Here is a 16,833-nt window from a genome sequence, read left to right as displayed (position 1 = left end):
TTGGATTAATTCTCTGAGGATCATGAATGTCTGCAGCAAATTTCATAGCAACCCTTCTGATAACTGTTGAGACAAAACCACAAATGTGAACCTCATGGTGCCGCTACAGCAAAAGTCCAAGGATCACCAGAGTCCAGTAGGATCCAGGGACCACAAATGTGAATGAATACAATTTAGTTGTGAAGATGTTTCAGTGTGGACTGAAGTGGTGGGCCGACTGACTGACAGACCAAGTGGTCAGTGAAGGGCTCATAAAAGATGTGCAGCCTGTTGGAACAGTTTTTCCCATTTTCTATTATTCCATCATCTGTTACTGGTGACTCTGCATTGAAATTTAATCACAGTCTCTTTACAGTTTTTCTCTCTGTCACATTTCTCTACTACTACTACTACTACTACTACTACTACTGCTGTCATGTTTGTGACCTCTCACTGCAGATTGCAACAGCTTTGCCATCGCGACGTTTTACTTTGAAAGTCCTCGCAGGAAACCGTCTCCCGTTGTTCTGGCTGACTTGACACTGGAGGCGCATCTTTTATTTCATGCAAAGGAAGCAGAAGCTGCAGGTTTGTAGTTTGTTCAGTGTATCAGACCCAGAGTCCATTCACTTTTCTTTCACTTGTACAAATGTGACAGTGAGCTGTTTGTTTGTTTGCTTGTTTTCCTGCTGAAAGGACAATGTGGAATATTCTGCAAACTACCTGACTCTCCAGACACAAGGTGAGAAAAGTTTTGTTTAAAAAAAGTCATTGTCAAAACACTGAATTACTTTTGCAAAAGGTATTTTAGAAGAATTTAAATGCATACATATTATTATCATAATTCATACATTTTGTTTAGGAAGAATTTTTCATTGCAATTAAACATTTGCTCTTTATGATTGTATCATATGTGATAGATATCGTATCAGTGCAGGAGATAGTTAAATAATAAGCACATCCATAAATCAGTCCGTCGTTGAGTGTGAATGGTGAGGCTCAGTGAGGACTGTAGTAGTGTGGGGTCTGTACAGTGTGTTCAGTGTGTTTTTAGTTGAGTGGGCTCAGTCCAGTACAGTCCACAGTGGGCAGAGAGGTTCATCAGTTCACATGAATGCTGGCACTGGGCCCTCTCTCCTCCTCCTCTCACTTTCATTCCTTTTCATCCTCTTCTTCTTTCAAACTTCTCTTTTGTTTCATCGCCTGTCTCGGCTTTCATCTTCTGCCACTGCCTTCCTCCTGAACTTCCATCTGTGCGTGCTGACAGATGTGCAGTTCAAAGGAACGACACAAATCTGGTACATAAATCCAAGAGAGAAAGAAAATATCATCCCGTCCCATGACGTCCTCCTGTTTCTCTCTGTTTCCCCAGGATGTCTTGGCCGGCTCTGTACGCTCAGCTAGTCGGGGCAAACCGCCACTCCACCAGCCTGGGCAAGATCTGGCTCTCTGTGCTGTTTATTTTCCGGGTCATGGTGCTGGTTGTAGCTGCTGAGAGCGTCTGGGGGGACGAGCAGTCTGACTTCACCTGTAACACACTACAGGTAGTGCATGAGTGTAACCTGTCAGAACTGCACACTGTAGTGGATCCATCAGACGTCAGAGCCCCACGCTGCACATGACTGGATATTAATAATATAAACTACTGTCAACACTTAAAGGCTTTGGTAATGATCTCTGTGCCTGCTTCTATTTCTCAGCCCGGCTGTGAGAACGTCTGCTATGATCAGTTCTTCCCTGTCTCCCACATCCGTCTCTGGTGTCTTCAGCTCGTCTTTGTCTCCACGCCGACGCTCCTGGTTGCCATGTATGTGGCCTATCGGAACCACCGCGATAAGACGAGGCTCCTGCAGGTGTGTGCACGCTTCAGTTTGTCTGCCTCCTAGTGGGAAACAAACCTGTTGTTTCATGTAAAGGTCCCATAGTCTGCTCTTTTTCAAGTTCATGCTTTGGAGGTCCTACCAGATCAGCTTTACACGGTTGGTCTCAAACCAGACATGGCTGCTGCAGCTGTTTTCAGTTTCTGTCTGCTTGCTCTGTTTTCAAAGAGCAGAGTGATCTGCGTGCTTAATATGGGACCTGTTAATGTCCTGTCATGTGATGCCATGCTGTCCTATCCATGTCTTGTCTTGCTTTATTGTGTCAAGTCATGTTTTTGCTTCACCCTGTTATTTCAAGTCTTGGCCCTTCTTTTGTATCCTGTCTTCCAATGTCTTGCTCCACCTAACCACATCATGTTATGTCATGTGATCTCTATTCTGGTTGTGTTTTGTCTTGTATCACGTCTTCTCTGGTCATGTGTTATCTCACTGTCTTGTATCAGGTCTTGTCTGGCCATGTCTTGTATTGTTTCATCTTGTCACGTCATGTCATGTCTTGTGATGTCTTTTCTTCTCTTGCCTTGCATCGTCGAGCCCTGTCACGTTGTACCATGTCATGTCTGTTGTTGTTGTGTCTAGTTGATCATGTCATATCATCCTGGATGACAGGGTTCTGGCAGAGCTGGTCTCCTCAGCAGCAAAACCCAGGAGGAAGAGTTGGACACACTGAAGAAACGCAGACTCCCAATAGCTGGTGCCCTCTGGTGGACGTACGCCTGCAGCCTGGTGTTCAGGCTGCTGTTTGAAGGAGGCTTCATGTAGGATGCAGATCTTCTGTCTGACTGCCATACTGCTGGTTTGGTTTAACCGTGCCATAGCTTACGTGTCCGTGTCTCCCCAGGTACGCCCTGTACGTGGTATACGATGGCTTCCAGATGCCGCGGCTGGTGCAGTGTGACCAGTGGCCGTGTCCTAACCTGGTGGACTGTTTCATCTCACGGCCCACAGAGAAAACCATCTTCACCGTTTTCATGGCCACTGCCTCTTCCATCTGCATGGTCCTTAACATGGCCGAACTTGCATATCTTGTTGCCAAGGCTGTCACTAGGTAGAGGTGATTAATCCACTGATTAATTTATCAATTATTCTGCCAATTATCATTTCAGCAATGTTTAAATCACTACTATATACATAGATGTGTCAACCCCCCTCCCCCTCGCCTGGGTTATCAAAATCCAGAAAGTCCTCAAGTCTACATGTACCTTCTTCTTTCTTCAGGGGTCTCTCTGGTCAGAGGAGGACGAAATCACGCAACAAATCCAGCAGAGAGAGGACGCAGAATAAGACAAACCAGAAGTTATTTGTGTCAACCTGAAGAACAGCAAAAAGGTGGATGATACACGCAGAGCAAAGACTTTCCAAAGACCTCCAACACAGCATACAAGTGGTGCACACTCCAACTAGCCAAAACATGTAAATACAAGTCAAAAAGCAAACATTTTCTATGATACCTGGTGTTACGATGTAACACTGAAGGGGTGGAGAGGATAAAATCAGCGGCAACAACTCCAAACTGTATTTTTAAATAATGTTGTTTGACATTGTCTGTCATACTTTCTGATTGTAACTTTTGTATATGCTAATGTATATTAAACATAGGCCAGGACAGATTAGGATCACGAGCCATCATGCCATCTATTGGACAACAAGAAAACAACATGAGCAAAGAAAAGTGAGGACTCAATAGCAGCTACGCACACACACAAAAGCTGTGTGTATTTTTCATGGATTCAATAACAATTCACCATTTCTTAATTCATGTCCACAAATAAAGTTTCATCGTATCTTAATTTAGTGTTAGTTGCCTCATAGTTTCATTGGATGATTATATATGATACTAATGGGCAAACTAAACGGACTAACCCAGGAATTATTTTATATGTTGTATATAATGTGATGGTACAATGTCATGTCAACATCTGCATCACAGAAAAGCATATAGTGGGAACTATACAATACATCAAACCATTCACAACTCCTATTTAATGTGACTCAAGAATTAACTTCATTTAGTAGAACAGAAACTTTGTACCTCAGCAAAGAGGTTTGAAAGGAGTTTTCTCACCCTGGCTGCTCATTACTGAATCATACACTCATTAGATTTAGACTGTGTGGCTATTTTCAACCACGTCACAGTAGACAGGACAGTTAAGTACTTCCTCAGGTGTGTACTTCTCTCATCAAATGATGAGGCTGAATCACTGATGACACTGTCTAACATGTGGGAGTTATGCTTTAGTTCTCTCTCACTGTATCGTTGTTTCTGTCTGTCACAGATTGTTATGTGCACCAGTTTTTATATTTATGTCGAAAGTCACTTTAAAACACTTTTGATAAAAGAAAAATGAGAGAGCAGGTCTACAAATACATTTGCTCTCCTGTATGAGGCGGCGCTGACCTCTGCTGGTGAGCTGCAGTGGCTGCAGCCTGTCTGTGACTCTGAGGCACCCAGAGCTTCATCAGACAAGTGTGAAGAGGTGCAGCCACCCAAACAAGCTGCCATGGTCCAACAGTCGCTCTATCACTAACACTAAGTGATCCCTTTGAGCTGTAAATCTCCGTAAACTGGTTATAAACCAACCAAATGCTTTAACAGTGTCTTTAAATCGTCTATTTAGTCTGCAAACTTTCTGAGATGGTCTGCAGAATTTCTGGTCCAACTTTCCATCGTAGAAATCAGCCTGCTGCCAAACATGAGATGTTTGTAACAATACTGCAGGTATTTCCCTACAATAACTACCTAGAACAACCACTACTGTTGTTCCCAGACTGTATCACTAACTACTGAAGTACTTTTGAACAGTGTGACATCCATCCTGTCAGTGAAGTGACACATCTGCCCCCCCCTGCCCCTACCCACGCATCCTCACACATACGCGCGCGCGCACACGAACCTGCACCCCCCAACCCCCCTCACCCCCCTGGTGCGCCCCCTGCACGGGGACACCCATGTGTGACAGTGGCGGATGGCCTTGGCCACGCGGGACGCAGCCGCTGCGCTTCGCCTTCGCGGGACAGGTTCCACACGCGCCCTTTTTTAGACTAGACTAGCCTCGCGTGTTTTTTCCACTCCTCTCTCTCTCTCTCTCTCTCTCTCCCTCTCTCTCTCTGTAATTCTCTCCCCGTCTCTCTCTCTCTCTCTCCCCCCTCCTCTCCCACTAATCTCACCTACTCCTCCGCCTGGAGCCCACCCGGGGGAGTAAAAGAAAGCGGAAGAAGTGAGAGAAGGAGCGCGCTGCCGGGGGGGAGCCGTGTCTCAGAGGAGGGCGGTAAGCAGGAGGATGCTGGAGTGATGCTGGGGCTGAGGTGGGAGGGAGGAGGAGGGATTATCATCCTTCCACCTGTTGGATTATCAGCAGCACCTCTCGTGCTGCGTTCACTTCCCCGTGGGAAAGACGGAGACAGGAGGCCGCTAAGATCTCATCAATCTGTTCAAGTTTTCAGAAAAAACTTTAACAATCACTGGTATCTTAAAAACAGATTAAATAGTCCTGGACAGTAAATAAATTGATGTTACTGTCAGGTGGCCTTTAAAGTCTTTCGCTGGATTGACAAAAAGTGACCCACAGAGAGTGTGTGTGTGTGTGTGTGTGTGTGTGTGTGTGTGTGTGAGAGCAACAGTTTAGTTTGGAGTACAAAAATGTCATTTTACTATTTATGATATAATATTATGTTTTGAATGTGTAGGCAAGCTGCTGTTCCTAATGGGCGACTAATGTTGGCAGATTAACCTGCCGTCCTGTGGTACTTAGGTTTTTTTTTTTTTTTTTTGGTGCCAATCTCCTGGTTTATGAAGGTGCCTTGTGTTTGGTAGTTTGAGATGTGCCATCATTTACTTTTAGGCCCTTTTATTATACATACAATACACAGCACACTCAGGACTCAGCTTCCGACAGCTTTTATGATTACTAACAGTTCTTTGCTGAACGCATTGAAATTGCTGCTGTTAACCACCCTGTTGTTAAAATGACCGTCTCCACATCCCCTGTTTATTCTGGGATGTTTCATCAATGGATGTGGCCTTCTCAGGGCTCAAAGCTTGGACGGTCGGACACGCTGATGGACTCTTTCCATCACGGTTTGCCTTTGCTCTTCTGTAAACTCACTGTTATGTATTTTTACACACGTTTAGCGTCTGTTCTAAATGTGTAGTATTGCACACTTATTTACCTTTTTAAATACCTTCATACGTCTTCATGCACATTTTTGCACCTTTATACTCATTTATTCACATACATTATTTACATACATGCACATTTTAGGCACCATTACAGACCTTTTTGTACCTTTGTGCCACCCGTATGACCAAAATATCATGTAAATTTACACCTTCATGTACCTTTAGGTGTTTTATGCATTTTTACACACTTTATGCACTGCCTTTGCATTTGGTGACCCTGAGCTGTTATCATCCTGTAGCACAACTTATTGGCCATGTTTACATGCATGGAGTAACCCAGCGAGGTTAATCTAACTGCTCTATAACGTTTATGAATGTGCATCTAACCGAAATTAGGCCACGTGATCAGCTGGGTAACAAACAGAACCATCTTTCATGTGAACATTGCCGCTGTCTGCATATCTTAAAAAGGTTTTCAGGGTGCAAACGGCAGGCCAAGAGTTAACTGTTTGGGCTGTTTTAGCACAAAGACCTCTGATCCATCAAAAGCACACGCCAGCCAGGACAATGTCCATCTGGCAGCTTCTCTATTGTCTGTCGTGACAGATGGTATTTCATCACGTCAACACATCATGTACATGTACACATGCCACTGTTAGATTGGTGTGTCAGTAGACAGTTAATTAGTCTACTCTTTTATGTGCTGAGAACATTGTTCTCTCTTCGATCAGCTGAAGGAGTTGGAAAAGTCACTGAATGTGAGTGGACTTTAATTTAGCAGAGATGTATGACAGAGTTTATTTAAGGTGGATTTTGAAACATTAATCGAACAAAAGGGGTAAATTATATTTGTGGTAATTCCTTTATAGACTTTCACTGCTTTTTTGTTCTGCTGATCTGCTTCATGTGAGGGTGAATCAGACAGAAGCCTTTTGTTTATATTCATGTTGGAAGTAAATTAAGTTGTCAGCGGCTTCACATCGGTGGCTGGTGGTGGTGTGTGCTACTGTAACTTTGAGTGTGTGGATGTGTCTGCGCCTGTATCAGTCGATCCCAGGCAAACATTTGCCCTCCTCAGCATTCCTGGGATGTGATGAGTCCAGCATTTGACTGGGACAACCTGTTATCCACTCATTCACTTCCCACAGATGGCCAGCCATTGTCCACTAGCCAGCCAGCTCTGTGGCACGCACACACACACACACACACACACACACAAGTACACACAAATATGTGCATGTCTGCAAGCGAGTGTACATGTGGATAAAGTAAGAAACGGGCATGCACACACTGATTGTACCATACGTGCATAAACATAAACGTCCACATTTGCAGACAGTGACGCACAGATGGGTGAATGGATACAGATTTGTTCTGTCTTTATACTTATGTTTAGCCAGTTCTGAAAACTAAAAACTACAAACAATCGAATGTTTTCCTTCAGTCCTAACTGTAAATGTGTGTTGGTAGAAAAGTAACGAGACACCGCAGCACTGAAATGTTAGAAACAGGTTCAGTCCTCACCTCCAAAATGTGCGGCTCAGTAGGTAAGGTGGTGACAGTAAAAAAATAAAATAAGTAAGCAAAAACAAAAAGGCATCAATTTAAGGCAGCAGTCTCTCATTCTCGTTTTCATTTAAAGATGATTTAAAGATGGTATTGAATGCCAATATTTGATGATAAAAGTGGAGACAGACTGGAAATGATGCTCGGAGCGTTTATGGTTTGCACCCTAACCACTCAGCTACCAGGTCGTCCTGCTGTAACCAATATTACTGCATCAATATTTTTGTCGCTCATAGTGACGTATTCACAAAGAACGATCACCATCTCTGAAGCTCCCTTCAGCTCTACGGAGCGAACACTTCTCAGACTTTGATTGGTCTCTGGCTCATTTAGTGTGATTACTTTAGTGGCTTCAGAAGAACAAGCTTTTGAAGGTGGTGAGATTTAATCCATGTTCTTGAAATTTGACTGTAAGTGACAAATTTGTGATTTCTGTTCTCAATAACCTATAAAGTTGACAAGAGCATTTTGTCTCTCCTTCCCAGATATTGTTTTTCCTTCTGATCTCTGGTCGATGGATTTATTACTGACAATACAACAATACTTTAGTAAGTCTGCTTCCCTTTTCCTCGTTGTGGCTCTTTCTGTTTCTGAGTTTTCAATTCTTCAGCACAGAGGAGTGATAAAGCCGGGGAAAAAGAGCTTTTAGCTAAATAGGGAACTATCATCAATCAGTGAGCCACACTGTTGTATTGAGTGGCATGTTTTTTTTTACTCCAGTGAACATGAGAGTGTAGTTTGTTTGGAGTCCCGTGTTGTTCACCACAGACTCTTGTTTCTCTCTCCAGGCTAGAAAATCGAGTGAAGCATGGGTGACTGGAGCTTTCTAGGGCGGCTGCTGGAGAATGCTCAAGAACACTCCACTGTGATTGGAAAGGTGAGTGAGTGACTTGACAAATATGAAAAGTTTCTTCTCACACAATCGCCATTCAGAATATACAGAATATCACATTTGTGCTTCCATAGCATTCGACTCCTGACCCTTGTGACCCTTCCTCCCCAGGTTTGGCTGACCGTCCTCTTCATCTTTCGCATCTTGGTGCTGGGCGCAGCAGCTGAGGAGGTCTGGGGTGACGAGCAGTCTGACTTTACTTGTAACACGCAGCAGCCCGGTTGCGAGAACGTCTGCTACGACGAGGCCTTCCCCATCTCCCACATCCGCTTCTGGGTGCTGCAGATCATCTTTGTCTCCACGCCCACCCTCATCTACCTGGGCCATGTGCTGCACATCGTCCGCATGGAGGAGAAGAGGAGGGAGAGGGAGGAGGAGCTCAGAAAGGCCGGACGGCACCAGGAGGACCATGATCCTCTGTATCACAACGGGGTCGGTGACGGAGGAGGAGGCGGGAAGAAGGAGAAGCCGCCAATTCGCGATGAGCACGGAAAGATCCGGATCCGTGGGGCGTTACTGAGGACGTACATCTTCAACATCATCTTCAAGACTCTGTTTGAGGTGGGCTTCATCCTGGGACAGTATTTCCTCTACGGCTTCCACCTGAGGCCGCTCTACAAATGTGGCCGCTGGCCCTGCCCCAATACTGTGGACTGCTTCATCTCCAGGTTAGAGAGAAGGATTTTATTTCATGATGGTGTTTGTTTGCTTTCTGTGCTTTTTTTCTCTTATTTGTTTGAGTTTTTTTCACTTGCAAAATCAACTTCTCCACTGACACTGTTCATATTACTCTCTATATTTGATTGAATTGACCATTCGCTTGGTTACTGTTGCTTCGCCTATCAAACTTTCTGGCAGTTTACAAAGACGGCATATTTAACTCTCAAAATTAATTGAAACTTTTGAACCATTGGGTCCTTGATTTCACACAGAAGCAGAAGTCTTATTTCCAACCTTCGACCATCAGTTTTATCAGCTGGTTTATAAGAATGATTAGAAATATAACCCTATAATGTTTACTGGTGAATACTATGTAACATGAACACCATATGTCTTCAAGTTAAAAGTTGTAAAATCTAGTTTCTGAATATTATAAATCACTGCAGTGTTTTGCAATTTAAAAGCCCATCTGACTCCAACTGGACGTCCTGGATCATATTTCATTCTCTCACTGGGGCCTTAAACATCATGTCCCACCAGCACAGACCCCTCAGGGCTTTTTTCGATCTGAATGCCTGCTTCCTACAGCCCAATGCACAGTGATTTGACATGTGGTGAAATCCACAGGCTAGCTGTGCCTTGTTATGGTTGCTGAGCTATGATTGCTTTCGGAGAGAGGTTTTAGGAACAGACAGTTCAAACAACCTAAAAATATACAAAACATATAATAAGACAGAAATGATGTGTTTAAAATGTAATATTTCCTTTGTTATACTATTTCTTGATACATTTCTATGAAGAGTTTTCATTTGTAAATGAAGTCTGTGTTTGTTTGTTGTCTTAGGCCCACTGAAAAGACAATCTTCATCATCTTTATGCTGGTGGTCGCCTGTGTCTCTCTGCTCCTCAACCTGCTGGAGATCTACCACCTGGGCTGGAAGAAAGTCAAGCAGGGGGTCACCAATGAGTTTGTACCCGACACTGAGTCGCTGCTGCTGGGTGGAGACGAGCCCGGGGACGCAGAGACGATCCCCGAGCAGACCTCTCCATCAGTGCTCGACTGTTTGCCAACGTATGCCACCGTGAAAGTAGTGGGGGTCGGAGCAGCAGCGGGAGGAAACTACGGTCCCACTGAGACCCCTGTGCCCACCAGACTCAAGATGGACGGCACAGCGTTCCACCCAGACGACTTCCTGTTGGAGGCCCTGCCCAATTCTTTTTATGGCAACAGCGAGAAAGCGAGTGTCGGGAGCCACGGGCAGCTGACGGCGATGGAGCAGAACTGGAGCAACATGGCGCTGGAGCTCAACAATCTGGATGGAAAAAACTCATCCTCCTCCTCCCCTCCTCTCATTCCTTCCCCTCCCACCTCCGCCTCCTCCACCTCTCATGAGGAGACAAGCCCACCGCTCCCACAAGGGGAACAACACTCCACGTTTCCTACACTCCCTCGTCATACCCCTCTTGCCCCCCTGACACCGGAGTCGGCGGTGGATGAGGAAAACCATGTCGCCACAGCACCTTGTATGGTCCCACATGACGACTTCACGGTGGTGACCAGGGCGGAGATGCATCAGCCTCCTGCTGCTGCTGCGAAAGACATCCGGAAGCCAAGTCGGTCCAGCAAGAGCAGCGGCGTCCGAGCTCGCCCTGATGACCTGGCAGTGTAGCTAAAAGCACACACACTCACACATTTACACAACCATGCACACAAAGCATTTTTTTCACAATGCATAACAGCATAAAACCACACACAAGCAGGCCTTCCAGCAAAAGACACGCCTGCAAGGAAAACATGCAAAACATGTTACCAAGTAGACTCAGCTGGAGTTGGCTGCTTATTTTAATCTCAGAATTATGAAGCAGAGTTAGGGATAGAAAGAGTTTGGCCAGATTACACTGATGGCACCATGCTGATGCCCTATCTACGTATGCGTAACTTGTAATACATCAGCTTTGCAGAAATCTCCTAGCAACACATCTGGAGAACAGTAGAGAGACAGCTGTGCACACAAGTCTAAAAATGTTCAGTCATTTACCAACAGTGAAAAGTATCATGCTTATTATTAACAAAAAACTCTAGTTGTATTTGACACTAAAGGCTGTACCCAACTGTTGCATACTTAAAACATCATGGTACAAGACATACAATTATGAAGCTCAATGAATTTGCGCAGGGGGGGAAGGAAGCCACTTCAAAAGAGAATCAAAAACAATAAAAAAGATTAAGAAAAAAGTGGAGGTGTATTTTTGAGCTTTGGAGTGTTCCCCTGCCTCCTGTCTTGATGCTAAGCTAATCAGCTCTATAGTTCAGGCACAGACATGAGACTGGTAGCAAAAAATGGTAATTACCATATTTTCGAACAACTCAAACAAAATCAATTAAGTCAAAGCCATACAATCTCCAACATGGCTGCCAGACGGTGTGTTACAGCACCTCAGCTGCTTTCAGTTTTTGGATTACTCGCTTGGCATGCATGGCTGCCACTTACTGTTCTGGCCATACTCTCATTTATCTGGAGAGGTTGGACAGTGGAGGGATATAGGCCCATGAAATGGGGATCACAAACATACACACTTACATACACATAATCACACACACACACACCCACAAGGAAAGGTTATAGTGATGATGATGATGATGATGATGATGATGATGATTGGACTAACTTATAAGTTTGGGAGCGTAGAGGCAGCAATACTATATTCTTTTATTTTCATCTTTCTTTTATTTCTTTGCTGGGAGACATCAGAGGAGAGGTTTGCACTTTTGTTTCTTTATTTTCATTTTTCTTGTGACGTGATGATGGAGCTGAACGGTCTGTGTGTCGTGTTGAATCTGTCCGTCTGTGTGTGCTGCTCTCACCCAGCCTGTAGTTTCAATGAAGAGAGGGATGCACTGATGTTAGGACAGAGCAGATGACTGGAGGAGAGCAAAAAAAGCAGTCCCACCCTGAGACATAGTCCATAGGCTTCACAGGCTGTGTGTGTGTTCGTGTGTGTGTGTGTGTGTTTAGGTACCTTAATCTTGTTAAGTGTTTACAAAATGACATCTCTGCAGTTACATCAGGGTAAACTATATAAAGTATATAAATATGTAAATATATAATGATTGATAGTATTGATAGGCACCACAGGATGTTATACAGAACTACCTACATTTAAAAAAAAGTTAGTTTCTGGTCAAGCTGCAATTTATAGCAGAAAAATCAAAAGTGCTTTAGTGTTTTCTGACTTTGGCCCCCACATGTCACTTAATCCAAAAATCCAATGATAAAAGAAGATTTTTAGACGAATACCTGATCAAGGGCTAAAACTACATTTCACTGAGTTCTTTATTGAGCAGTTTTGAGCTTTGCAGCTTGAACAGGGCGTAAAAATCATTACACCTTCTTTCTGATGCTTGTGTTTGCAGTGTGTTACAGAACTGTCGAGTTTCCCCTAGCTGTTCTGTATAGGAGGACTCTAAGTGAATTTTCTAGACTAGCTGTAGATTATACAGTAGCTTTTAGATTTTTTTTTCTTGAAAAAAAGAAAGCAATACGATCTAAAAAAGTGATCACTTTTATTTGTCTGTTAGTTCTTAACAGACATCCCATATAGGAATGTTAATTTTTTCCTGTTCTTCTCATGAATTCCTGCCAAAAAAAACCCAAAGAAAATGGCTAATATAAGTTCAGTTTTGTTGCCTTATAGCAACTTCCCAACAGCTTTAATTTATCAAACCAAATCATTCATCTTTCATCCAACATTCAGGAATACAAAAAGGACCTATTAGTAAGTCAACAAAAGAGAGTGGTTTGGGGCAAGCAGCGTTTTGGGTTTGTTCATCTTTGTATTTCTCTCTGAGCAGAATATTAGTTGATTATTTTTAAAATACTTGGAAAAATACTTGAAGAAGTGTTGACTTATATCATATTACCTGGAATATCATTTGAACACCACAACCAAAGCAGTCAAATGAAAGCAAACCAATCTGATCCACAATGTTTACATTTCTATATCAACAAAATGTTATTTTCGTATTGATAAAATAATCTCAACTCAAGGTCTCCTGACTCACTTTTTCCAGAGCGTTCAACCACATCTGGTCCTTGTCCTCCGTTAATTCTCCTAAAAAGAAGACAATCATGCTGCCTGACATTCTTTATAGCAGCTGTCAGATCTCACTGTGCCTCGATCAGTGTTTTACTCTACAATGGTCACACAAACCGTACAGATAAATCAGTTTACTGCTCATCTGCATTCATGACAACTTGGAACTTGTTTATGAGCTTATTTATTATTTAAAACTTTTGGGCAGAACAGCCATGTAGGCAGCTAACCTGCATTTCATATGTTTATCAAAAATGATCAGCGTTGTTAATTATTGCACATTATCTAAACCGGACTCCTCGATGTTTTGGATAAATAAAGTGTTAAAGGAACACCTGCTAGCTAACGGTAATGTTAGCAAATACTTCTCAAAATGTCAAACTAATCCTTCATCTTCCAAAGCTCATGGCTTGTTAAGAGTAGCTGTGCCGGAAGCAATCAACTCTTTTATCGCCAACAAGCAAAGTATTCAAATGATGCAATGACTAATTTGAATAAAAAGCAGACTTGATACAATGTGACACAACAGTTCTCTCATATTTGCTAAAGGCCGCTGTTGCAGAGCACGACAACATGTGTAAAGTGAAATATTTCAGCTTTTGGCGCACAGACACTCGTTCCTGTTCCTGCTGTGACAACACTAAATATCTCCTGTTACATCTGATCTCTATGATGCTACGCTGTGACTTCAGGATGAACATAAAGGCTTCATTTACTGTAAACTGAACTTGGGATGAGCAGGGCCTTTTTATTTATTTATTTAAAAAAAAAACAATTTTCCAATTTGTCACGAATGCGACCACTTGATGCCTATACACCAAATGAAGCAGGAGGTGACAGATGATAAGCAAGATGCGATAAAAGGCACTTTTACTACTTTTTAACTTATTTTAGGATTATCCATAGACTGAATCTATGCTTTTTGCTGACTCTGTCGAATGTTTACATGTCTGATCAGATGTAGGTGCCAATAAACAACTTCAGCACACTATGGCAGCTGAAGCACTTTAGAGAAGAAGTTATCAGCTCTGATGTGTACGTTTTAACCAAAGACATTTGAGCCAAAGACATCACAGCACATGATGGATTTTTAAAGAGCTTTGCTTGGGAACCTCACCCCCCAACCCAAAGAGTCATGGCTCCAACCACTAGACCAGTTTTGCAGCCTTTCATGGATCTGTTAAAAGAAGAATTCCACTAACAAAGACATTATGCTGAGCTTTGCCTCTAAAAGATTGTTGAAACAAGGTTCATTTTATTTATTTCTATTGCTGAACTGTTTTTCATAACCTTGTTGTTCAAAGCTGTTCTTAGTACCTTTGATATGTAGATAACGATTTGCACAGTTAGATAGTTATAGACCACTGTTATGAGGATATGAAGATATCATAAATAGAAGTAAAAGGGTGTCCTTGGAGGAGGGATATTAACATATTTTTGTTTATTTATGGAAATAACACTATCAAATTAGACTTGGAATGGACAAGAAATTAATCTACATGTTAAGTTTTTTTTTTCTGTCCTGAATGTGGATTGAGAGACTTTTGGCTACTCCAACTTTTTACACCATGGAAGTGCCTTGAATCAAAAATCCCGCAATGGAAAACTGAGGTTGTGTGATGGGATTTTCATGGCGCCCCCACCAGCAGGGACACAGACTCCCATGTGTTAAGAATGAAGAACAACCCCTGCTGTTACTCCTGTTGTGAAATGACTGTCTTTGAAGAGAAGTGCCTTGCGTCTGAACCTTTTGTTAAAGAACATGTTGATGTAAATGTTCATTTACCTCAGATGTTTACAGAACTGTTACTGAATAAACTTTTTGTACCATACCTGTTTTCTGTCATGGCTAGTTTTCTTTTTGCAGTGTTTCTTTTCCATTTGGGGTCCAGAAACAGAAAACATTCGAGCACTCATCCACTAACGTGAATTCACAAAAAACAGTTAGTGTAAAAAAGTGCCACAACGGACCGTTTGCAAAATAAAGTATCAATATCGTACAAATATGTGGGGTTACAATCTATGTTTTAAAAAAAAGAGTTGGAAGGCAGTCACTCACTCTCAAAGCCTTTTCTCATGTAAAAATGAAACACCATTTGAAAATAGGAATAATAAGGCCTAAATCTAACCCCCTTGTTGCTTGGTCCAAAAAACACATTTCCTTTATAAATATCTGAACACATTATGTTACAAATATACGTCTGACACACTATAATATTTGGGCTGTCTACCAGCCAAACATGAACAAAGTGGTCCTTTATTTCCATGTCCTCCACACGGTTCATAAACTGGTGAGGATTTTACCTGGGACGTGCAGCTTTAGCAAACATAGCGCTAAGTTCTTTTCACTTAAACTGGGGACCCGTGGTTTAAAAAACTTAAAACTTTAGAAAGATGCTCTGCTAGTGAGGCGAAAATAGAAAATAGCTAAACATGACAATTCCTGCCAGTTTATTAGTAGTTCCACCCTAAAACAAATCACTGAAAGTAGTAGATGTTCATGGTCCCCAGAGGATGAATGTTTCTGATGAACCTTTTCCTATAGTGCAACTATCAGAGCAAAACTTCTAACATAAAAAAATAACAAAACCTAATTTGCTGATTGGAATTAAATGTATAGATCAGATTCATTCTCCACAGAGGATGAATCCTTTCCATCTTGTATTGTGTATGCTGCAGGGACACGGCGCAATTCTGCTATTAAATTATACTGAAATTATTTCAAGAGAAGGATGTGTTAAAAAAAACAAACCACAGAAAGCTTTTGCATAAAGATGAACCTTGATATATAGATATTTTCTGCACACATTTAAACTAAACTTGTCTCCTGAAATAATGAGGAACGATTCAACATTTTGGCATGTGCCCTCTTTTGTTTTTGAATGAGCTCAGATTTTGTCCCTACGAACCACCGTACACTCTGTCTGACCCTAAGTCAGCTACAATAACATCTGAAACACGCTGCTGATTGACTATTTTTTCAGGGAAACAAAATGAAATAAATAAAGGAATGTTAATTATTTTAGCATTAATGCAGGTCCACTTATCATCTGGTGGCCCCGTGTGTGTGTGTGTGTACTGTCTGCTATGCATGTGTGTATGTGCGGTGGTGTTTCTATGTGCACATGCATGTGTGTTCTGGTGTGTGTGTGTGCGCGTGTGTGTGTGTCCTCATGGCCTCGCCCATTAAGCTGTGCTGAGGCCAGCACTTCCTTTATGCTTGCTGAAAGTCCCAGGGATTTTGGCTGAACAAAAACCTCTCCAGGGAGTGAAAAGGCCTTGAATGCCTGCTAATGCCGTCCCGACCTCTGGACTCTTGCAGGCTGCTGCGTACGCGTCCATGTGGCCCAATATGAGCATGGAGTGTTTGTCCTGTACATTTATACTGTATATATTCTGTACACAAATACTGTACATTGCAATTATGATAGAGACCACAACTCCTACATTATTTTAGACCTCTTAGCCACAAGAGTTTTGACTTTAGGAGGATGGAAATGGAAAGACATTGCTGTTGCAGAGAATATAAATGAACACTAAAATAACTTATAATTTAATTTAGAATTAATTGAAAATTATCTTTTCAATTTTAAGACAGAATATAAAGACCCAGCACACTGACAGACATGTAGATGATAACT

The 16,833-nt window shown here is 42.3% G+C and overlaps 2 protein-coding genes across 3 annotated transcripts; both read left to right on the top strand.

Annotated features, from left to right (window-relative positions):
* The first annotated feature begins 1,352 nt into the window (after positions 1 to 1,352).
* Positions 1,353 to 2,911, top strand: LOC139223571 (gap junction beta-6 protein-like). The gene is made up of 4 exons (XM_070855521.1): positions 1,353 to 1,523; positions 1,680 to 1,832; positions 2,469 to 2,617; positions 2,701 to 2,911. The coding sequence occupies exons 1-4, from the start codon at positions 1,353 to 1,355 to the stop codon at positions 2,909 to 2,911; spliced, it is 684 nt and encodes a 227-aa protein (XP_070711622.1).
* Positions 2,912 to 8,353: 5,442 nt separating this feature from the next.
* Positions 8,354 to 10,767, top strand: LOC139223482 (gap junction alpha-3 protein-like). 2 transcript variants are annotated; one of them, XM_070855395.1, is made up of 4 exons: positions 8,354 to 8,422; positions 8,549 to 9,105; positions 9,942 to 10,222; positions 10,271 to 10,767. In XM_070855395.1, exons 1-4 carry the CDS (start codon positions 8,354 to 8,356, stop codon positions 10,765 to 10,767), a joined length of 1,404 nt encoding a protein of 467 aa, XP_070711496.1. The 2 variants fall into 2 exon arrangements, with proteins under 2 accessions (XP_070711496.1, XP_070711495.1); XM_070855394.1 differs by having other exon boundaries at positions 9,942 to 10,767.
* The last annotated feature ends 6,066 nt before the right edge of the window (positions 10,768 to 16,833 follow it).

This window comes from Pempheris klunzingeri, chromosome 24, assembly GCF_042242105.1.
Source record: "Pempheris klunzingeri isolate RE-2024b chromosome 24, fPemKlu1.hap1, whole genome shotgun sequence".
Classification (NCBI taxonomy): Eukaryota; Metazoa; Chordata; class Actinopteri; order Acropomatiformes; family Pempheridae; genus Pempheris; species Pempheris klunzingeri.
This window is presented reverse-complemented; position numbering and strand designations above follow the sequence as displayed.